The sequence below is a fragment of the Eubalaena glacialis genome, chromosome 12, assembly GCF_028564815.1.
Source record: "Eubalaena glacialis isolate mEubGla1 chromosome 12, mEubGla1.1.hap2.+ XY, whole genome shotgun sequence".
In the NCBI taxonomy this organism is placed as follows: Eukaryota; Metazoa; Chordata; class Mammalia; order Artiodactyla; family Balaenidae; genus Eubalaena; species Eubalaena glacialis.
In genome coordinates, this window is record NC_083727.1 from 96,627,261 (window position 1) to 96,650,920 (window position 23,660).

General features: G+C 45.4%; 1 protein-coding gene across 1 annotated transcript in view; it reads left to right on the forward strand.

Moving 5' to 3' along the window:
* Positions 1 to 23,660, forward strand: part of KCNQ5 (potassium voltage-gated channel subfamily Q member 5) — a 575,434-nt gene that overhangs the window by 477,701 nt on the left and 74,073 nt on the right. Inside the window, exons 6-9 of the mRNA XM_061206754.1 lie at positions 3,228 to 3,338; positions 9,048 to 9,143; positions 18,711 to 18,805; positions 23,256 to 23,282. Of these exons, the coding sequence (XP_061062737.1) occupies positions 3,228 to 3,338; positions 9,048 to 9,143; positions 18,711 to 18,805; positions 23,256 to 23,282 (329 nt within the window). The remainder of the gene's footprint in view (positions 1 to 3,227; positions 3,339 to 9,047; positions 9,144 to 18,710; positions 18,806 to 23,255; positions 23,283 to 23,660) is intronic.

Here is a 23,660-nt window from a genome sequence, read left to right on the forward strand (position 1 = left end):
TACCAGGGGTGTTAGTACCGCATGGTGACTGTAGTTAACACTCCCATATGATATACAGGAAAGCTAAGAGAGTAAAGCCTAAAAGTTCTCATCACTCTTTTCTTTCTCTGCATCTCTATGAGACGATGAATTTTCACTAACCCTATTGTGGTCGTCATTTCACAGTACGTGTCAATCAAACCATCATGCCATACACCTTAAACAGTGATGCATGTCAACCATTCCTTAATAAAACTGGAATAATTATCGTCTAAAAAAAAAAAGAGGCTGCCCTAGCAGCCCGGTCTGCGGTGGTGGCCGTGATGACAGAGAGAAGGCAGTGGGATTGGGGAGATCAAAGCAGCGGAACCTGCTGAGGGACTCAGAGAGACACCTGCGGGGAGGGGGCAGCAGCAGGGCCCCAAGGCTTCTGATTGAGCAGCACGGTGGACGGTGGGGCTCTCGACCAGCAGGGGGTGTCATCGGGGGAGCGGCGGGTTTAGGATGATACAATTTCTGTTTTAAACATGTTCAGTTTATTTATTTTTTATTTGTTTCACATCCTTTAATTCACAACACCTGCTTTTATTTTATTTTACTTTATTTATTTTTTTGACCATGCAGCATGCGGGATCCTAGTTCCCCGACCAGGGATCCAACCCGCGCCCCCTGCAGCAGAAGCGTGGAGTCTTAACCGCTGGACCGCCAGGGAAGTCCCTAGACATGTTCAATTTAAATGACTGTGCAGCATCCCAACAGAATTACCCGCTGCAGATGTGTGAATCCAGAGCTCAGAAGAGTGGTCTGGCCTGGAGGTAGAAACTCAGTGTGTTCAGCATAAAAATGGTATTTATACCCATGAGAGCGTTTCACGTCGCTGGGGAAGAGAGAGAAAGGAGGGGACAGGGGGAAAGGAAAGTTACAGAAGAATAGAATTCTCATTTTTTTATAAAGTTATTTATCTCATTTACTTATTTTTGGCTGCGTTGGGTCTTCATTGCGGCGCGCGGGCTTCTCATTGCAGCGGCTTCTCTTGTTGTGGAGCACGGGCTCTAGGCGCACAGGCTGCAGTACTCGCGGCACGCAGGCTCAGTAGTTGTGGCTCACGAGCTCAGTAGTTGTGGCTCGCGGGCTCAGTAGTTGTGGCTCGCGGGCTCAGTAGTTGTGGCACGCGGGCTCAGTAGTTGTGGCTCGCGAGCTCAGTAGTTGTGGCTCGCGGGCTCTAGAGCACAGGCTCAGTAGTTGCGGCGCACGGGCTTAGTTGCTCCGCAGCAGGTGGGATCTTCCCGGACCAGGGCTCGAACCCGTGTCCCCTGCATTGGCAGGCGGATTCTTAACCACTGCACCACCAGGGAAGTCCTGAGAAGAACAGAATTTTTAAAAGACCCAGAAGCAAAGCTTAAGAATCCAATATTTGAAGGTTGGCTGGAGTAAGAGGAGCCACGTAAAAGGAGCCACCAAAGATGTAAAAGGAAAACCACAGAAGTGAGGAGAGAGGAGAGGGTCTAGGAAGGGGTGGTCAGCTGAGCCGAGCGCTTCTGGAGGGTCTCCATCACAGAGTGTCTCTTCTTCCACCGTTTCTGCCTCTCAACTTATTGGCCCTCCTTCAAAGCCCGGGGAGGACAACCTGCCCAAAACCGCCGCTGTTAGAAGTCACCAGTGACCCCTGTCTCTGTGTCCACATCTTTTCTCAGTCCTCATTCTCCTTGTTTTCCCTGAGCCTGTGGCATCAGGGCTTACCTGGTCCTCTGTGAAACTCTCTTCATTGAGTTTCCGTTTATATAACCCATTCCTAGTCCTCCTACTTTTGAAAAACCGTATTCTCCTCTGACTTTCCTTTCCCATCCGTCCCTTACATGTCTGTGTCTCCTGAGGAGGTGCCCTTGGCCCCTTCTTTGCACCCTTTGCAACGTCATTTCTTCACAGAGCTTAAAGGGTCGCTTGGTGCCCTATTCCAAAACCCAGATTTCACGCCAACCTCAATCTCTCTCAAGACTCAAGCTCTCCTTCTTAATGCGTTGCTCAGACATTTCTAGATCAGCGTCATACTGATAGTTTAAAAACCCTCATTTGAAAACCACTCTTCTTCTTTGCTCCAAACCCTCGTCTTTCTCATTATCATATTTCTATTTATGGGGCAGTCATCTTCCCAGTTGAAACTTTCAAGTCATGTAGATTTCGTCTTCCCCTTCCTCTCAGACACGCTTCTATTGAACTTCCTCTCAGCGCATCTCTTTACTCTCCACCCCGTACTGCCCCACTCCCGCTGTTCCGATTCAGTTGCCCCATCGTTCTGCCAGATCAGGCAGAACCTCGTCGGTCCTGGTGTGGAGCCGGGGCTTTGTTCCAAGGCACATGGGCAGCCCCTGGAGCAGTTGACCATCGGGGAGACATGACGCAGGGATCATTTTTCAAAGACACTCCCTGGTCCAGCTTCAGTGTAGCTGGTTAGCCTCTTCTTCAGACCCACTGTGCTCCGGCCCAAGTGAATACACGTTCCAGAACCCACCCTGTTTATTTCACCGCTGTGCAGCTGGTCACCTGTTTGCCCTCCCTAGATCACTCTGTCATTTCTGCCTCTCAACATATTACCCCTCCTTCAAAGCCTGGGTATGATGACATCTTCCCAACAAAGCTTCTTCAACACCCCAAGCTGGTAATAATCTCTTCTTTGAATTTGAGCAGCAAATTATTTCGTGCATTCATCCTAATACCTGTCTTGCCCTATTCTGCGTTTTAATGATTTGTGTGTGACATATCTCCCCTCTTATGCCATAAATATCTCAGGACAGGGGCTATATACCTCTCATTTTTGTTCCACTACAAATCAAAACACATACCTTGCACACACCAGACCTTCAGGAAATGCCCGCCAAAGAAATAAATGGACAGCCTGAATTAACATAAATTATTGTTTTGTGTACTGATCCAGTCCTAAATCCATAGTGCTATCATTTCTGTATCACTGATGGTTATCCACTTACTATATAATATAGCCTTTCTTTGAATGCACTTAGAAAAGATGGAAAATTGTGTTATAAGGGAGGAACAAGTATGTAGGTTATTCCCTTCCTTAAACAAAGAGAAGTTCTGTTATGCGTCATGGAAAATTAAAGCACAGTAATAAAATGCACCAACCAGACTGGTTGAATGATGATTTAGTGGAAACGTTGCTTTGCCTCCTGTTCATGGGTCCTGACTTTCCTCTCAAGTACTTAAGCTGCACGTCCTATTTATTTTGTTTTTAGATAACGTTGACCACAATCGGCTATGGAGACAAAACCCCCCTGACCTGGCTGGGAAGGCTGCTCTCTGCAGGCTTTGCACTCCTGGGCATTTCTTTCTTTGCGCTTCCTGCTGTGAGTATCTTTGCAAAAATTAAGCACTTTCAGTTGGATCTTGGAGGTTTATTAGCACGAGCTTTCACAAACGGTATGCCCTAGAACATAATATCATTTACTAATATCATTTTTCTGATGTAATGTTGACTTTTCTATATGTATCTAGTTGGATAATTTATAAAATATGGTCTTCCCTTGGAGTCGCTTAACCCGAGAGTTTTATACCAGCTGAGGCTTTAGGACCAAATGATAATTCAGGCAACAGCACCTCTCAGTCAACAGGCTACTAATACCTTGAAAATATGTGTAAAGATATAAAGATATCCTCCTCTTAAACTGAGGGCTCCCATAAGGTGCATAAGGTGTGCACTCCTGCAGAGATGCATGTGCCCACGCGGAGTATCTACCTCTCACATCCACTTGAGTGAAAAGCATATGAATTTAAAGGGTTTTTAATGTGTCAGATGATTTATTCCTTGTGTCATCATTGATTTTTGCTAACAACCAGTTTCTTATCAGAATGAAGAACACACTTATCTTCTCTTAAGCTTCTGATTATTTTCTCCGTACTGGATGAAGCCTTCCTTTCTGATTGTTTTATCCTCTTGTGTCTTCAAAGGCAGTTGGTCAGAATATTACAACTTGCCCCCCTCCCCAAGATCTCGCTTTTGCTTCCCTCACCTCTCATGCGGGGAGAGGAGCCAACAAGCAGGACTGTGAGAGCCGTGGCCGCCGTCCCGCTTAGGGAACAGCAGCCTCGGTCTTGCCCCAGACACAGGCTGACTCACGTCACAGCCTCTGCTGCAGAGACCCCGGGGCACCCCTCCCAGGAGCCAAGGGGGTGGGGCCTTCAGCACCACAGCCTGTAGCTGCTGGGGCTCCCCCTCTGCCTGGGACCCCTTGTCCTTCCCGTGGCCAGAGGTCAGCTCCAGACTGACCAGCTGGTTGCACCCCGGACCATCCAAGGTCAGAGAAGGGTCCCAAGAGACCACGCGAGAGCACGGGCATCAGACCCCACTTTGAATCCGGGTTTGTCATGTGCTACCCACGTGTGACTGTGTTGGTTTGCTAGGGCTGCTGTAACAAGGCATCACGGACTGGTAGGCTTGACTTAAACAACAGAACTTTATTGTCTCGTAGTTCTGGAGGCTGGAAGTTCAAGATCACGGAGCTGGCAGGGCTGGTTCTTTCCGAGGGCTGCAAGGGAGGATGTGGCCAGGCCTCTTCCAGGGCTTGTAGACGGCCGTCTGATCACTGTGTCTTCACATCATCTTCCCTCTGCCCATGTCTGTGTCCAGATTTCCTCTTCAAAGGACACCAGGGGGGCTTCCCTGGTGGCGCAGTGGTTAAGAATCCGCCTGCCAATGCAGGGAACACAGGTTGGAGCCCTGGTCCGGGAAGATCCCACATGCCGCGGAGCAGCTAAGCCTGTGACCCACAACTACTGAAGCCTAGAGCCTGTTGCTCCGCAACAAGAGAAGCCACCGCAATGAGAAGCCCGTGCACCGCAACGAAGAGTAGCCCCCACTCGCCACAACTAGAGAAAGCCCGCGCACAGCAATGAAGACCCAACACAGCCAAAAATAAACAAATTAATTAATTATTTTTAAAAAAAAAAAAAGGACACCAGACATACTAGGTTAGGGCCCACCCTAATGAGCTCACTGTAACTTGATCACCTTGGTAAAGACCTTTTCTCCAAATAAGGTCACATCTGAGGTCCTGGTGATTAGGACTACAACCTATGAATTTTGGACACAAGTCAGCCCGTAACAGAAACCCTGAGTACATTTCTTTATCAATATCAGGTAGGAAAAATCATCACACCTAGAGAAAATCTGTTAAGACCAATAACATTAAGTCAGGTGCTTGTCACAAAGAAAATTTTCTTGATGTGTGTGTTTCCTGCTGTGACAAAATGAAGCAGAGTCCAAAAAGCATCTCACTTATCCAGAGTCAACTGAATCTGGCAACCTCAGCAATTCAGACCAGGGCAGAGACCCGCTCAATAACCAGATTCCCTACAGGAAAGTACCTTTAGGAACAGTAAAATGCAGTCTTGTGCTCTTTTCCCAAAATAATGGCACAGAAGATCTGCCTCTGTTGTGTTTATACTTATCCCGAGGCCACACGTATAACAACCCGTGTGATCCCTCGAAGAACTACAGGCAGGGAAGGAGGCCCCCTCTGGGCTGTTCCCCCCTCTGGGCTGTTCCCATGGGCACCCGTGTATGTGCCGTCCTCCCAGGAGAGCCTCGAGGCCCGTTCATAACCTTTGCTTAATTTAGAGAAATGTCTGGTAAACTAAGCTTTGTGGTTTCATACCTCTGAGGATTATAGACAGCAATGTAGAAGTACGGTGATAGAACACACATTAGACCAGGAAGAGGTAACAGCAAGGGAGGGAAAAGAAAAGGGTAAGAAGTGAGCAGACATAAGTGTCCAAAGGTGTAAAGACCTGGGCCACTTGGCCTGAAGGTCAGCCCACCTCCCGGTGCTGCTGCTTCCGCCCAGCGAGACGCCCTGACTCCGTCCTGAGACCGTGGACCATCACAGGAGGTTCAGTTGTGTGGCTGTTAGGTTAAGGGTCAGAGACTAAGTGGTCATTCTTGTAAAGGTTTCCCGATAAAGTGATTACAATTTTATATGCAAATTAAATTCATACATGTTGGAGATCTGAACATCTTGCTTGCGTAGAACACGCCCTAACAGTGCCAAGCAAAGTAGACTTCACCATGGATCTTTTTACTGCAGCCTCACGTTAGGTACTGAGTTCTTACTTGAGTGAAAGACTCAGTGGCTCCCGCATACCTTTAATAAAACAAGGTGGCTGGAAATGCCATTATGTCTTGTGCACCCGCGGGCCAGCAGGGGTGTCGGATTGAAATTAGGAGAACACATTGGCATTTTGCTAAGGAAAGCCAGAGGTGGATTGTGGCCCATCCCTGTTTGAGGTCCTTCTACCCAGGAAACCGAGGACCAAGAAAGAGAAGCTCCTTTCCCCATCTTTCCCTCAAAGCAGAAGGACTCTCCTACACATCACAGAGGCACACGGACCTCCAACTCCACCAGGGGTCCCCTTCCCTGAGACCCCTGCCCAACCTCGCCCTGCGGGGCAGGCCTTTCTCCACCCGCGGAAGCCCCTTACCTCCTGCTGAGAGGATCTTTCTGTCTAGCCTGTTTGCCGAGTGCAGGGCTGGGGGATACAGATTGGCTCTTCTAATCTGGAAGGGAGTATATTTTAACTATAATTAAACAAGGGATAAATATTTTAAATACTGACCAATACATGTTTTCTTTTTATTTGGTGTTTATGTAGCACTTCTAAAACTTAAAACCTCAAAATTTAAGTTATCTTAGGAAATGAATTAAAACAAAAATCAATTTCTGAGACTTTGTATCTATCAGTATGGATACTGGAAGGAATAGCACGTAAGTTATATTTACATGTATATACTTACGTAACTTACGGGATATATATGTAACATAACAGGCTTTATTTTACCAGCCTTGTGTTTCTGTTTCTGAGCGGGGGACGGAGGGAGGTGGGGCGGGATTGGACAGCAGCCGTAAGAAGACGATGAGCAGAGCTGGTGCAGTGACTGCTGTAATGCACAGTCTGGCCAGGAGACATGCAGCCGACGTTTGCCATCTACTAGCGAATGTTTCTAAGCACTGCCACTGTGATTTTCAGCACATTGTAGTTTGTCTGGCAGGTGGTAAGTTTGTGCTATGTAGGGCTTGGCCTGTCTTCGTTTTCCAAAAGGGATCTAACTCTGAACTTCATGTTTATATAATGAATGCTCAAAACTGGTAGCTGTTGCTGCTAACTCAATGCCTATAAAATCTAAATTATGCTTCCTCTAAGTAGATTATACACATCTATGCATATAACATAAATACATAATATACATAATATAAATATATGCTATAAGTTCTGCTGTTTCATAGTCTCTTAACATGTTTAAACTTCATGAAAAATGACATTAAAAGGAAAATAATTAAATTTTTCCTAAATGCTCTTAAGGAGCCGCAAGAAATTTAGGAGTTATACATAACTAAGAGTTGATTTGGATTTGGAGACAGAAGGCCATTTCTATAACCTCTAAACGGAGGGAAATGTTGTTGAAATCTACACATAAGATCCTACAGACCAGGTTTTCATAGAGCTTGGTTTGCTCAGTCACAGCCTGCAGGAGGTGAGAACCCCAGGCTGCACGGCACAGTCACTAAGGGAGTGAGATGGAACAGACCTCAGACGCCATTCCTCATCTCACGGTGCAGCCCCTCGTCCTGACCGATGGGGGAGTCGGTCACTGCTCATTAATGGCAATACTGTCGTCGTATAACTGCATTTTAAACAGAATTGTGTTATTTATTATCTGGTCATTGTCACAGAGGTACTCAGAATTGTGGAATCTCAGGATGAGAAGCAAGGTTAAAGGTTACCTAGAGCCCAAAAATGTCCTCGCCAAGTTTTCATTCACTGAGACCTAACACCTCCCAAGGACTAGACCCATCACCCCCTTGGGCAGCCTGTACTATCTTTGAGTGACTTCAAACCTGTGAAGAAAAGAAAAATAGGCGGTCCTTACCTGTGGCAAATACTGACTTAGAGCGTATAAAATGCCCCGCTATAACCTAAGGGTTAGACTCCTTGAAGTTTCATAAGAAGCTAATAACTTATAGCTAGCAACTAAAATCCCAGACTTGAAAGCAGAGGGGCTCCGCGTCCCACACCAATAAAGTGGAGGCTTAGAGACAAAGCCCGGAGACTGAACTGAGCAAACTCCAAAGCCAGCTTCAACTCAAGGCTGAGACGAAGCATCTTGATGCCACAAATTTAGACCAAAGCAGACTGAAAAGAGGGGCCATATCAGAGAGCCGAAACTTTGGCCGATGGAGACAATGCGCGGAAGGAAGCAAACCAGCCAAAAGCTAGCGTAAACACAGAAGGAACCGCTCACTTACCAAGCCCAGATCGGACAGGTGAGCCAGGACCAAGAGGGCAAGTCACGCTCAGAGTGTGCCGTTAAGACTCAGGTAGACAGGAAGGTGCTTTGCATTGACCTGTGCTCTTGCCTTTACTGGACACACACGCAAAACGGCAAACCTTCCACGTCTCCAAAACTGAGTGTGTGTCTGTCTCATCTGGACAACTGTCCTTCCCCACGGTTACTTTCCTTTGGTCGGTGTAGAATTATAGCATCGCTGAGGATTAACCTTAAACACTCCCTCCCCCACCATTTCGTGAATGGAAAGTATAAAATCAGGTAATGTCGTCAGAGTGCTGGGAAAGTTCCCACGTCCATATCCACGAGACAGTTAACAGCCCCAAGTTCTAATCCCCCTCTGTCCACCACTGGATAGGACCATTCTCTCTGACTTAGGCGTAAAGAAATGCCACAGAGAAGGCCACGCAAAAACATTTTTTAAAATGGTGATTTTTATTTGGAATTGTGGTGACTCCTCCTACCCCATAAGAGACCGTAGGGCCTGGTGACTTCCGGAAGGGCAGACGTCCTTCTGCCTCCTGCCCAGCTACTTGCCGTTGGCCGACGTGTTTCAGTAGAGGAAATCGTGTTTGTTTTAATGAGTTTAGGGACAGGTTGCATACTGTTTGCCTCTTCTCAGACTCTTCTTAGAGGGTTTTTAAAAAATATTTGTATTATTTAACGGTGTTTGGGGGAAAAAAATTTTCAGCGCTATTTCCGTATTTTGTTGCAGGGCATTCTTGGCTCAGGTTTTGCATTGAAAGTACAAGAACAGCACCGCCAGAAGCACTTTGAGAAAAGAAGGAACCCAGCTGCCAACCTCATCCAGGTAAACGTCAGTGTACTGGGGAGACGGCAACACCTGTTTCTGCAGGCGCTGGGTCGTGGGCCGGTCCCTCTGTGCCCTTGCTTAGGGGAGCTGCTCTTCGGTTTTGTTTTTAAAAACGAAGCTGGAACTTAACGTACAGACTTAGATTTGGTCAAGTGCTCCCCACTCCCAAACAGAAGAAACTACTATGTATTTTCAGCCAATGGTCCACGCTCTGTTGGGATTAACTAACGGCACCAGCAGAGCCATGCTGGGGCCAGCAGCCGTGTTGCTCCTGGAATGCCCTAGTATGTCTCATGAATTACTTGGTGAAGCATCATTGCGCATTCAGGGATGGAGCAGAACACAGCATCGGTGCCTGCCTTGCAATTACCTTCTGCTGCCAGGTGTGTGCCACCGTTCTGAGGAGCAACGTATTTGTTTAGAAGGTCAGGGTTTAGTACTCGTGGAATCACTTGTAATGCCATCTAGAGCAATAACTGGAAATTCTTATTTTAAGAGCTGGAATTATGGGATACATCGATGTTTGAGCCTATGAAGTAGTAAGCATATTATTTGAAGCTAACTCATAATACATAGGTTGTTCAGCATTTAATCTTCATTTCAATAACTCAGGATTTGCTTCAGCAGTAAAAGGAATGCTTCTCCTTGTGCCATCCATACCTTTTGGGAGTAGAACCACCCTAGAAACAGTTTAAGAATCACAAAATATGTTTTCCTCTAGATGCATGCTGTGAGTTCATATTTAATTGTAGACAAGATGATTATGTAACATCCCTCCATGCCAGGCAGCGGATGCCCCCGACCTGCGGAACCACAGGGCTCAGGGCGGTGACTGAGGCTCCTGCCACAGTAGCGGGCCCGCTGTTCTCACGTACCTGGCAGGTTCCAGTCGGGGGCGGAGGGCGGCAACCACGACACAACCCCGACCCCGCAGCCTCTGCCTGTGGCCGCAGGGTGGGGGAAGGTGGGGAGGGGCTGCATCAGGAAGGAGACCCCTTTGTATCTGTGACTAAATGAGGGTATTAGTGTTTAGAGCAAGCTGTGCTGTGACTCCTGACCGTTGCGCATGACGTGTCATGCACGCCACTGAGAGGCTCTAGTTTTAAAAGTTCCGGGTTTTAAAGAGGCGCCAAAGATAAAGTAAACTTTGTTTTCCTGAAGGAAAGATCCCTGAGTCATAGGAGTTGAAGATCTGAGGCCGAATGACAGGGCCATGATGAAAAGGGGCATCACGCACGCCGGGGTGCACACAAAATGCCCCAGCAGAGAGCCTCCACCCTTTGGCGCTTCTTAACTGCTTATGAGGTGTCCCCATACTTCTAATGCATTTTTTTTAAATTTATTTATTTATTTATTTTTGGCAGTGTTGGGTCTTCGTTTCTGTGCGAGGGCTTTCTCTAGTTGCGGCAAGCGGGGGCCACTCTTCATCGCGGTGTGCGGGCCTCTCACTATCGTGGCCTCTCTTGTTGCGGAGCACAGGCTCCAGACGCGCAGGCTCAGTAGTTGTGGCTCACGGGCCTAGTTGCTCCGCGGCATGTGGGATCTTCCCGACCAGGGCTCGGACCCGTGTCCCCTGCATTGGCAGGTGGATTCTCAACCACTGCGCCACCAGGGAAGCCCTCTCCTTGCTATTTTTATCTTTCAGTTGCTCTTTAACGTATTCACCTTACAGTTCTGGAAGAATGCTTTCCGGCCTGTGAATGCAGAGCTACTCCCTGGGTTCCTTGCATCCATTCGGGCAGCAAGCCCTGTCCACACAGGGAACCATGGTACACCTTACACATACCTAGGCTGCCTGCTCTCAGGAGCGTGGCCGTGCTGTTGGCATGGAAAAAGTTCAAATTTATTTAAGATCCTCACGAAATTATTTACTGGCTTTTTGTATTGTATGTTTTCTCAATCAGCATGTACTCGAAGTACAACCACTTCTGTGTACAGATCCTTGATACTTCTGGGTATAAAAGGGGACTGCATCAAAAAAATCTTAGACCATCGGCTGTCCTGTTGGAAAGTGAGCCCTTTGAGGAATTTCTGAGGTGTGGATCCCTTGTGATGACACAGGGCTTCCAGCTCTGCTGCCCAAAACAGTTGCCAAGAGCTGCAGGTGGCTGTTTACATTTAGAAATTCAGTTCCTGGGAGGCACCAGCCACGTCTCAGGTGTTCAGTAGCCATACACAGCTACTGGCCATCATACTGCACAAGACAGATACAGAGAATAATAGGAGGGACTTTCTGATCTATCTCATCATTATTAACTACCAAATTGTTCAAAAAAAAAAAAATTTCCAATTGAACTTGAAAACAGATTACCATTCCTGCAGGCAATCTTTGGACCGGAGGCATTTATACCAACAGCCTTTGGCCAACAGCCAAAGCAAGGCAAGGCCTTCCTCTGAGGTCAGCCGTAAAAAGCGAAGAGGCTGATTGCAAAGTTTACTTAAAGATCTAGATTTTTATTTTATGGAACTGAGTTACTTAATATATATTGCGATCAATAATTGAACTTGTACCAGGGTAGGTAACTGTGGAGTGAAATCATTCATTGTTTTTTTACTTAAAACTCTAACTTATGTGTTGTTCTGAACAAAAAAGAATATAAAATGAAAGGCTTGAAATGTTCAAGAATACCTTTAAATCTAATCATAGTTTCATTAATTACCAATTTAAAAAGTGATTGTTCCTCTGTCCAAATGTAATTTATTAGACATAAGAATAATGATATAATTATTAAATGTATTCATTGTTTTTCCTTGCTGTAACCCCTAGCCAGAAGTCAGGGCTTTAAGCTTTAGATTATAGATTGTAGACATTTATTTTAAGGATGCTTTAGATTAAACAACAAGCCTCATTTGCTGATCCATGCATTTTCTTACCCAGTAAACCTGCCTTGGTTTGCTGATCACACAAAGCATCAAGACCGAGACCAGTCTCGTTTGTTTGGAGCCAGAGCCGCTGTCTTTGTAAAGGGCACTGGAGATGCCCAGATTGCTTTGTCGTTCAGTTGGTGAGACAACTAAATTAACCAGCATTTCAGGGTTTTAGGGAAAAGTTTACAACCCCAGCAGCTTGCAGTGAACTCAGTTGTGTCAACATCTTTGCATGATTCATTTAAATTAACTTTTCCTTTCAAGCGGAGCAGTCTAGGAAAAGAAAGCAGCCCTCAGTAACGTTTTGAATACCTGCCCCAATGTCACCACTTTTATTAATAATGCCTAAGACTTGTGAAGTGCTTCTATTCACAAGTGTGCAGAGTGTTTCTGCTACATTATGTCACTTGACCCCCAGGACAAGCCTAGGGACTTGGCAAGAGGTAGGACTCAGGTCCCTGGTGTCGGAATCTGAATCCAGCACTCGAAGCCTCATATATACATCACTGAAGCCTGGGGATTAGCATTTCAAGATCCTTCAGAAGTTCTGTGTGAGCGGTCTCCTTCTAGAGAGGTTGGACCAGTTCAGGGTGGAGCCAAGGTGCTTTATTGGAAACAGAAACAGGGGAATTAAGTACAAGTTTGTGAAATGAATGCTGACAGGTGGGCTTATTTTCCTGAGGGAAGAGAGTAGAAGATGCTGCTCTGGGGAAATTAGTTGGCCCAAAAGAAAAAGAAATTATATATTGAAACTTTGGCTTCCTCTAGTGAAAGAACTGAGCCTTCCAAAGTGAGGCCACTAAAATAAACTCAAGCCACATATACAGAGCTTATACAGCCTTTGTAATGCTTTAATCATGAATAAGGACAGATTCAGAAAAAAAATTCCTAGATGTGGAAAACATGAGAGCAGAAAAAGAAGAAAACAGAAAAGGAGATAAAACTGTGAAAATCTCCCCCGAAATAGAATAAAAAGACAGAGATGAAAAATAAAACAAAAAACAGTAGGAAAATTGGATGACACTTCCAGGAGATCAAATATTCAGCCAACAGAAGTACCTCAAAAAGAATACAGGGAAACTAAGTGTGGAATTTTATCAAATAAATATTATATTCTGGTTCCCCAAAAATGAAGGGCAGGAGGGGCCACAGTAAAAGGTCCTCCAAGGACCCAGCACTGTGAACAAAAGCCTTCACACTGAGGACGCCCGTGTGAAATATGAGAACTCCTGCAAGAAAGGGGATCCTAAATGCCTTCTGAGCAGAACATACCCAAAGGGTCCAGAATCTGCATTGCGTGGATTTCTCATTAGTAACCTTAAAATTAGAAGACAGTGGAACAATACTTTCAAAATTATGGGGGAAAATTATCTCCAATCTAGACTTCTATATTCAGCCAAATTATTCATGGAGTATGGGAGTAACATGAAGACTCTTTCAGATATGCAAAACCTCAAAACTTTACCTACCATTTACCCTCACTCAAGAAGCTAATATCACATCTTCTTTATCCATTCATCTACCGATGGGCACTTGGGTTGCTTCCGTATCTTGGCTGTTGTGAATCATGCTGCAGTGGACATGGGGGTGCAGATATCTTGTTTTCATTTCCTTTGGATATATACCCAGAAGTGGGACTGCTGGATTATATGGCTGTTCTATTTGTAATTTTCTGAGGAGCCTCCATACTGTTTTCCTTTGCAGTATATATACACAATGGAATATTATTCAGCCATGAGAAAGAAGGGAATCCTGCTATTTGCAACACACGGATGATCCTTGTTATTATGCAGAGTGAGAGAACCAGACAGAGACAGACAAATACTGCATGGTCTCACTTATATGTAGAATATGTAGAATTTTTTATATGACTTTAAACAATTTTTTTAAGTCAACCTCCTAGAAACAGAAGCAAAAAGTGGTTGCCAGGAGCTGGAAGGTGGGGGAAATAGGGTAAAAGGGTACAAACTTTCACTATGAGATGAATATGCCCTGAGGATGTAATGTGAAACGTGGTGACTATAGTTGATAACAGTGTTGTATAATTGAAATCTGCTAAGATTGTAGAACTTAAATGTGCTCACACCAAGAATAGATACCTGTATATGTATAACTGAATCACTTTGCTGTACACCTGACAGTATCACAACATTGTTAATCAACTATACTCCAATATAGCAATAAAATACACAGTCTTTAAAAATGCATTTCAAAAAAACCCCCAAAACAAACAAACAAAATGTTCTCACACCAAAAAACAAACAAGCAAATAAATACGTGAGTTGATGGATGTGTTAATTACCTAGATGGGGAGAACCCTTTCATAATGTGTGCATATATTAAATCACCATGATGTAAGCTTAGAAGATCTCACAATCGTATAGGCCAGTTATACCTCAATAAAGCTGAAATGGAAAAAAAAGAAAAAGAAAAAGAAAAAAAGGAGAAGCTACTTGGATAGAATTAATCCTCCAAAACAAGGAGATGAACCCAGAAAGGAAGGAGACATGGTGTCCCGGGAGCAAGAGGTCCCACCCAGGGAGGAGTGAGGGGATCTCTAGGCTGTTGCTGAGGGGCAGTCCCAGGGCCAGAGATGCAGGGCCGGAGAGCAGAGAGCCGGAGGGAGGTCGGCAAGGAGACACAGCTTTCGTGATGTATCAGCCAAGTGGAATTTTAGAGTTCTGTTGGAGAGTTCAGGAATGTTTTCCTCATAGGTACATAAAGGCAGATCAAGAAATTAAAAGAGGGCAATACTAGCTCCAAGAAAAACCAAAATAAATTACACGGGAAAGAAGAAAGGAGTCAATGGTACATCACATTGCTGAGCTGGGAACAGTAGTTACGTGGTCAAAGTTATGGAAACACTAAGTAGTGTTAACTAACTAAGCACTTAACTAAAAGTTAACTAAAATTAACTAAAAACTGTTGGTGGTAGGTTGAGATCAGGGGAAGGTGTGTAAATGGCTATGTCACTATCTTCCATGGTAAGAAAATTAAAAACCTCAAAGAAATATGAGAACAATCCTTAAAAATAAGGATTCTTAAAATTAGAAACAGAAGCTATAAAAGTTGAAGGGGTTGCCACTAAGGAACAAAAATGAGTGAGAAGTAAAGTGGGGAAAGGGATTACTGGTTTTCACCCTAAATCTTTTCATTCTCCGGCTTCTTAAATTCTACACCTTGAAAAAAATCATTCCATGTTGATTATACCTTTGGATGTTCAGCTGAAACTAAGGTTTCCAGAAAGGGTCAAATGTGCCATAGCTGTAATGCTCCAGACAATGCAAACTAAATACTCCCTAAAACGTAACTATACTGACATTGCGCTTATAGCTCCAGACCGAAGTGTGAACTTGTTTGGCTACCTTGAGCACCAGGGTCGCATAGTAAATGGTGAATTTGGCTTTCATGTTGCTTTTTGGTGACTTTTCCTTGGGAGTGTGTGTGCCATGTAAATTAAATCCCTCTGGGCACTTTCTATTGCCAACCACTGTGTGATTTTAGCTTTAAGTAGAGGAACGTCGTCTCCGCGATCACATGGTTGTGGCCTTGGGTTCAGCTTCCAGAAGCTGAGGGAGAGCTGAGGCCAGGACAGAGTGATTAGAGGGTGGGACTAATAGGTACCCGCTCCACTGCCACTCGACTGCGGACTAGTATCAGCCCCGAGGGAGATGCCGCTCGCCCTCTGTTCCTAATGAAGGGAATAAGAGCCTAGCTGTTGAGATCAATTTGATAGAAAAAGAGCAAGAAGCCAGATCTCATTGTTAAGAAAATTTTCAGTTTTCTAAGCATGGCCACTTTTGCCCCCAGTTCTTTATAACTTTGGCAGGTAATGTCTTGGTCCCATTTTTTGTCGTATTGTTGTTTGGGATTTTTTTCCACTGATATCTAATAATGCCCAGGCCTGCTGTGTGCTTCTCACTTCTACGTGAGTCCTGCTTCCACAGTATCCAAGTCCACATATGTCTGATGCCTTCTATTAAAGTTGTTTAATTAAAGCAGCACTGGCGAGGCTCTGGCCTTCACTGCAGAAGAAGCTGCGATAATAAACCCATGTGTCTTTATTGATTACTCTGAATCACTCTGTAGATTGTGAGTGTACAGCACTTGCCAAAACTAACATTTCAAGATGATACAATGACAACTGCTTTGTTCTCTATAAGATGCCAAGATGCTTAGCATACGTTCCGAGGGATTTGTAGGTTCAACCAGCGTGAGCCATGTGATGAAGGCTCCAGGCAAGGAAGCTGGCTTCAATTATTTAAACCTTCCTTAATAATATAAAAACCCTCAGGCCCTACCATATATCTTCCTAGTTTTTTATATCACTTCTTGAACATCTTATTGAAGTATAAGGTGCGTAGGGAATGCAGCACAGACCCTAGAAAACTGCGCTGCCGTTGTCACCAGCAGCCGGAGAAAGAAGCAGATGGTGGTCAGCACCCCATGCACCCCCGCTCCTCCTCCGTCCCTGGGGGAGCTGCCCCGCTGCCTTCTAACTGCAGGGATCGGTTTCCCTGCTTTTGTCCTTTATGGAAGTGGAGTCACACCACAGGTACTCTTTTGTGTCTTGTTTCTCGCACTCAGCAGTATTCATGGAAAGTCCATCCACACTGTTGGGTGTAGTTGTAGTGGACTGTTGCTGTGGGCTGCTCCACTGTGCTAGCAATCCACAGCTCACCCAGGTACGGTCCTGCTGACGGCTGCTTGAGCATTTCCAGCTTTGGTTGATTAAGAGTACTGCTGTTTAGACACAGAAGACAAACCTGTGGTTACCAAAGGGGAAAGGTACGGGGGAGGGATAAATTAGGAGTTTGGTATTAACATGTACACACTACTATATATAAAATAAATAACCAACAAGGACCTACTGTATAGCACAGGGAACTCTACTCAATACTCTCTAATGGCCTATAAGGGAAAAGAATCTGAAAAAGAATAGATACATGTATATGTATAATGGAATCACGTTGCTTTACACCTGAAACTAACACAACATTGTAAATCAATTATACTCCAATATTAAAAAAAAAAAAAAGGGTAGTGCTGTTTAGACTTGCAGATGGAGAGAACAACTTAGTGGTTACCAGTGGGGAGAGGGAGGGGCAAGATAGGGGTAGGGGATTAAGAGGTGCAAACTACTATGTATAAAATAAATAAGCTACAAAAATATATTGTACAACATGGGGATTACAGCCAATATTTTATAACTATAAATGGAGTATAACCTTTAAAAATTGTGAATCGCTTTATTGTATACCTGTTACTTATATTGTACACCAACTATACTTCCATAAGTAAATAAATAAGAAAATTCATATTAAGATTTTAAAAAAAGAGTAGTGCTGTTTTGAACATTAGAGTACACATCTTTTGATGAGCTTATGTAAGCATATTTGTTGAGTATACATGCAGGAGTGTGTAGCTGTATCGTAGGGTGTATATACTTCAGCTTTAATAGGTGCAGCCAAAGTTTTCCAAATTAGTTATGTCCATTTTTAACTCTTTTTTTTCGGCACACATGTATTCAGTGATATTGTCAGGAAAAGGAATATTATTAGGTCACTGTTTTCTTCATTGTAGGTTTCAAAATCATGAATGATGGTAAGACAGCAGGGGCATGACCTGTTTATATGAAGTAGTCACACAAAATAGAATGTTTTGATTTATGAATTATGATAAGAATGTTCCCCTCAGGAGAGTGGCGTAAACACTTGGTCACTAGAGCTGTTTGCAGACCTATTTGAAAGGAAGAGATTCACCAAAATCTCTCTGGAAAGTAAGTTCAGGCAACCTCTGAAGTGGACAGTTCAGAGGGAAGCTGTTCCAACAACGGTCACCCAGCGGTCAGCAAAGGACCGTGGAGGGATTCGAAGACCAAGAGCCGGGCCACCTGAGGTGATGTCTCACCTCTGCCAGCCTTGTGTTAACCTCTTAATTTACCTGAGCCTTTATTTTCTCTTCTACAAAATAAGGGTCGTAAGGGTCTTAATCCACCCTCTGTGGGGATTACATGAAAATACTTTGTATTATATATATATCAGGTAGAATTATACGAAGTACACAGAGCTTGTGTTCACATCAAAGAGCTATAAACGTGTTCTTAGACCCCAGCATTAAATCCTCACATGCTTTCAGATCATATTCCTGAGGATACATTTCCCCACCTTGTTTTAGGCCTGCCTCTCATCTCCACCTTCGTGGTTAGCCTTAGAAATACCACGTGGTTCAACCGCAGGGGATTTCACTACATCATTAACACGCCCTGGTGGTCATCAGTTTACTAGTTAATTTACTAGCTGCCTTATGGATTGCCAGGGTCCTTTGCCTGTCTCTTACAAGTGGTGATTAAGGGCACGCAGCGGCTCCCGGGGCGCACAGTCCGTCACACTCAGGTAGCTCACCTCCCGCGTCTCTCCCTAACCAATCCCAAAACTCCTCTGTGTTATGCTTTGTGGTACTTCTGCTTCTGATGTGAGTTATTTTGAAAAGCAATTCTATGGATGTGGCGGAGTATATTTCACAGCCAGGCGAAAACACCCAAGCCTCTTCACGCTTCGGACATTTATCAGGGCTGAACATGGCAAGGAAAAGATGCTTGATCTGTATTAATTTACTAATCTCCCTTTTCATTGCATTCTCTCTCCTCCTCTCTCTTGTTTTTCTTTCTTCTGTCCCCGCGTATGCCGCGTGCAGTGCGTTTGGCGCAGTTATGCAGCCGACGAGAAATCTGTCTCCGTTGCAACCTGGAAGCCGCACCTGAAGGCCTTGCACACCTGCAGCCCCACCAAGTAGGTGTCAGTGCGACAGTCGGTGCTGTAGTCGCGTTTCCTCAAGTTTGTAAAGCAAACCACACACACACGCACACACACGCACACGCAAACACGCGCACACGCGCACACACGCACACGCGCACACACGCACACGCACACACGCGCACACGCACACACACGCACACACGCACGCACACACGCGCACACGCACACACGCACGCACACACGCGTGCACACGCACACGCACACGCGCACACACGCGCACACACACACGCACAGGTGTCAATTCGGGGCTTGTCTTATTCTCTGTTGCCCTTTGAGAGATTCAGAGCTGTTTGGTAACAACTCAGGTGCAAAACTAAATGGATTCTGTATCATTCCTCACCATCCACAGACTGGACTTAAATATGAAAATAATCTAAACTCTATAGACATTTATTTTTACTATTTCATGCTTATTTTCTAATATCTTATTTCGTAAAGCCCACCAGAACTCCTAAGGTAGGTGCCTTGGTTCTTGAAAAACAATGACTGTTTAAAACTCCCCCCATCCCCTGACCCCAGGCGGGGCTGCTTGGGGAGCATCACGTCTGCACATTTAAGTCCCTTAAGGTCATTTCTCCTCGGGATCCCCTTACAGGATGGGCCTTGAGCTTTCACTTGCAGATCAAACCAACATCAGAGGTGATAGGACCACTCAGAGTACAACTTGGAATTAACATTCAAAATTGTAAAGAGATGTTACTTCCATTCACATTTCATTGGCTGAAGCAGGTCACCCAGCCGTGCTTCAGCTCAGGGCGGCGGGGGGGGGACCGGGAGGGAGGTGCAGTCCCCCTGTGCCTAGAGGGGAGGGTGATGGAAAGATCGTGCACAGGCCTGACGATTGCCGCAGCATCTTTAATTCCCAAACAATCCTTAGTCCCGGAAGCCTGGGCTCCAGCGCAGCTCGGAGACTAAACCATAATCACCATTTAATGAAAGAAATCCTCGGTGAAACAAGCAAAGCAAGTAAGCCAGGGACGGCCCCCCGTGAGTCATCTGCCGGACTAGTAGTCGGTCCCCCGGGTTGCGCAGAGCTCTCGGGCGGCTCAGCTGGCCTCATGCGTTTGAGCGCCTGCTGTCTCCTTTCAGAGCCCATCAAGGCCTTAGTCCCAGTGGCTTCACGGGATGGGAGGCAGCTGACTAGTGTGACTCAGAGAAACCTCTTCCTACCAAAGCTCAAGAGAACCAGCCGGGGAGGCCCTCACGGCCGGTTCTCCGGAGCCGCCGCCTCCAAGGAGGTCTGCGGGGCCTGTGAACTCACGGGATCTGTCATTTTGCTTCCCTGCCCGGCCCTGGGCTTTGGCTTCCCATCCACAAGGTGAAGGACCAGAGCTGGCCAAGGTCACCTCTGACCCTATGGGACACACCTCCTAGAGGTCAGGGTCAAACCTGCGCCAGCACCTGCGACACAGAGATTCATTGACCCCAGGGTGTTAGAGCGGGTGCAGCCTAGCGAACATATGGATGAGAAGTCGCTTTGCATTTAGATCTTAAAATGTAGTGAAATTCCCTTTTTGAGAATTAGACCCTTTCTAGGGTGTAGTATTTTAAAACAAAAAGGGAATATAACTCGTGTGCCATCTGTTCCTTGAGGGTATGAATCAAAAACGGGAACTGTATGGAAATTGTACGTCTCGTCTTTATGAAGGTTGCTAGGTAATGTGTAAAAAGGCTAGTGGGGAAAAAAAAAAACCGAAAGAAAGTTCCCAAGTGACAGGAGAGCGTGGGCTATTATTATATGTGATTATTTGGCTTCCCACTTCCTGCAGTTTTTGGATTAAAAGTCATCCTGCAGCCTGGAAAAACTATTCCATAATGAGTCAAATTCTCCCAGTGCATAAACTATTATTTTACTCCCGTAAGCCTCTCTTTTTTCTGTGGTTTTCCCTGTTTTCAGTGGGGACGGAGGTGGAGGAGCATGCGTGTGGACACCTGCCTCCATCCTGTCCCACTGTAGCTAGCAGCCCTCAGCCCCACTCTCCTCTCCCTGCGCCCTCCTTAGCCTCTGGGTCTCGGCCTTATTTACTGAGGAGCACGGCTGTTTGCCCAGAAGGGCAAGCAGTGTCCCTGCACCTCTGCCTTCAGCCATAGTTTACTGTTCCAAACTGCAGTGATTCTTAATCTTTGTTGTTCTTTGTTAAACCATTAAGAACATGGTGGTAATTATGGACTCTTTCCCAAGAAAAATATTCAACGCATAAAAAATCAAAACTCTGCCTATAAATTTTAATGTATTCACAAACTCCCTGAAGCCAAGTTCAGAACCTTTGCTCTGGAAGCAATCCCGCTTTAATCAAATGTGTGGGTTTGTGAGGGGAATAATTTACAGTGACTTAGAGGGTTCGTTTTACGTTTATAACTAACTGACTTAGTGAGTGCAGGGTGATAGAGTAAGAAATAGACCAAAACTTCTTCCTTACATCGTGTATTTCCTATAACGTTTGGGGCTGAAGAACTTCTGACGGGAAAGATCGTTCACTCTCCGTGCGTTCGTGCAGTCAGTGCTCATCAAGCACAGTCAGAGAGGAAAATTTTCCCTCTGCCCTTCTGGGTTCTTCTGTCTGGTCTAAGGATTAAATTGGCATGAGACAGATTAACAGGAGAAAATCAAACAAGAGTTTAACAACATGTATACGCAGGAGAGACCCAGGAATACTGAGTAATTCCCCCAAATGGGCGAAACCCTCTCGTTAAACACCATCTTCAGCGAAAGACAAAGGAAGATGTTGCGGGCGCTAGTTTGGGACTCAGAGGGGGGAAGGGCAGTTCACACGGGGATGGGAAGCGGGTGTTTCCTGGGCCAGAAGAGACAAAGGACAGAGTCCCTCCGATGGAGACACTGTCACCTCCAGGCCCTGCTGAGTCCCCATCACACCTGGCCCGTATTCCTTACAGGCCTCTCTGGTGACAGCTCTCTTCAGGGGAACAGGCACTTTATCTAATTTCTTTTAGGCAGTTAAGGGAGAGATAAGAAAAACTTCCTGAGACTTCTGTCTCTTAAAAATAATCAGCCTGAATTTATCCTCATGCCAAAGCGACACACTTTGGGGTGCCAGATTCTGCTCCCCTACAGCACCTACTGTGCACGGCACTGTTCCAGGCACAGGGAATGCAGCAGTGGAGGAGAAAAGCCAACAGAATCCCAGGCCTCAGGGAGTGCATGTTCAAGAGACACTAGGAAGAGACAGTACAAATAAAGAAGCAAAATATGTAATAGAATAGATGATGGTAAGTGCTAAAGAGAAAAGTAAAGTAGGGAAGGCATTGGGGGAGCGTTCAGCGCTGCAATTTTAAACAGCTGGTCAGGGAAGAGATTGTATTAGAAGCAGCAGCAGCATCGATGACGTTATCAGTAAAAACACCAGCCCGTGCCCTCGTCCCCCCAGTTTAGAGACACAGTGGGGTGCGCTGACTCCACATGCTGATCCCAGGGAGTAGGATGGTGAGACAGCCGCGCGGCGTGGGAGGGGCCGTGCTGCTCAGACCTGCTGGGCACTCTCCTTTCTGGTCCAGTTCGTCTCTCACGCGCACTTTGGAGGTCTTAGCAGTTGCTGTTTCCAAGTTTTGTTTTAACAACAGAAGGATTTAGAGAAGGAACTCACTTCTTGATTTTCATGTCAAAGGGAGTGAAGGCTCTGCAGGGGTGAAGCACAGGTAAATGTGCTATTCTGGGAAATGAGTCAGATCGTTTATGAAGCTTCAGGGAGTCATCAAGCCCCTAGGGTGCCACGTGGTACCTTAGGGTTAGAATTCAGAGATTACCAACTCCAGCGCCTTCAGTTTATTCATAAAAGCACCGAGACCCACAAGAAAGCAAGACTCCTGCCCAAGGACACAGCGCATTTGCCAAGAGCAGGGACCCCATGCCGTGTTGCATAGACCCGAACGTGCTAAAGTGGCTAATTAGACAGACCACCCAACACTGAGCTAGGTTGTCTGTGTGCCTGATGTCCTGCAAGGGCATTCATACTTTGTACAGCACAAAAACAAAATCTGCCCCAACAAGTGACGGAGACACAAGACCACGGTCAGAGATGAACTAACCCAGATTGAGTCTGCCTGAACCACAGGGACTCCAGCTTCAACACAACCCGTACCATCCTTTTAAGAGTCTCTGCTGATGCTGGTTAGACCAGAACCACTTTGCCTAAACCATGGATAACTTAGGCTGATGAAGAGTCTATAGTTTCTGGTCACATGTGGGCAGTATTGGTGCTGTGCTAGCTATCTCGGGTCTGAACCACCAAAAATATATGTCAGAAAGTTGGGTACATTTATGATAAAGTGTCTTGCTTGTATGGCTCTTGCTCGAAAGGATTAATTAAGGTACTTCATTCCCCAGTCTCCAATTTGGTCATTATCAAGTGCTATAAATGTATTCACCATTTATCGTCATTTTTCTTCTGTCTGCACGCACCTGGAGGAAAGAACAAGGGGAAGCATCAAGCAGGTTTGTGATTTCTGTTCTGCTTCGTGTTTGTTGATAAATCTGATGCCTAACAGATGTTTTAAATGTGTATCGTGTGAGTAAAATCAGTCAACAAATACAAGATGGTTAAAAGGGACCTTTCACAAGATTGCCTGCAAAGGTTGCTGTTTTATTGATTTTTTTTTTCCCCTCCCTTGAGAGCATAAGTGTCTTTCTCTAACTCACTCACTGCTTTTTACAATCTGCAGAGCATGGGATGTTTGGGGTAAAAATAATAATTATGGTCTTTGGTTGTTCCTTGCTACTGTTTTCCCAGACAGAAGTCTTACCCAAGTATTCAAATCCCATGAAGCAGGATAAGATATACTCCCCTTCACCAGGGTCCTTCTTTTAAAGTGA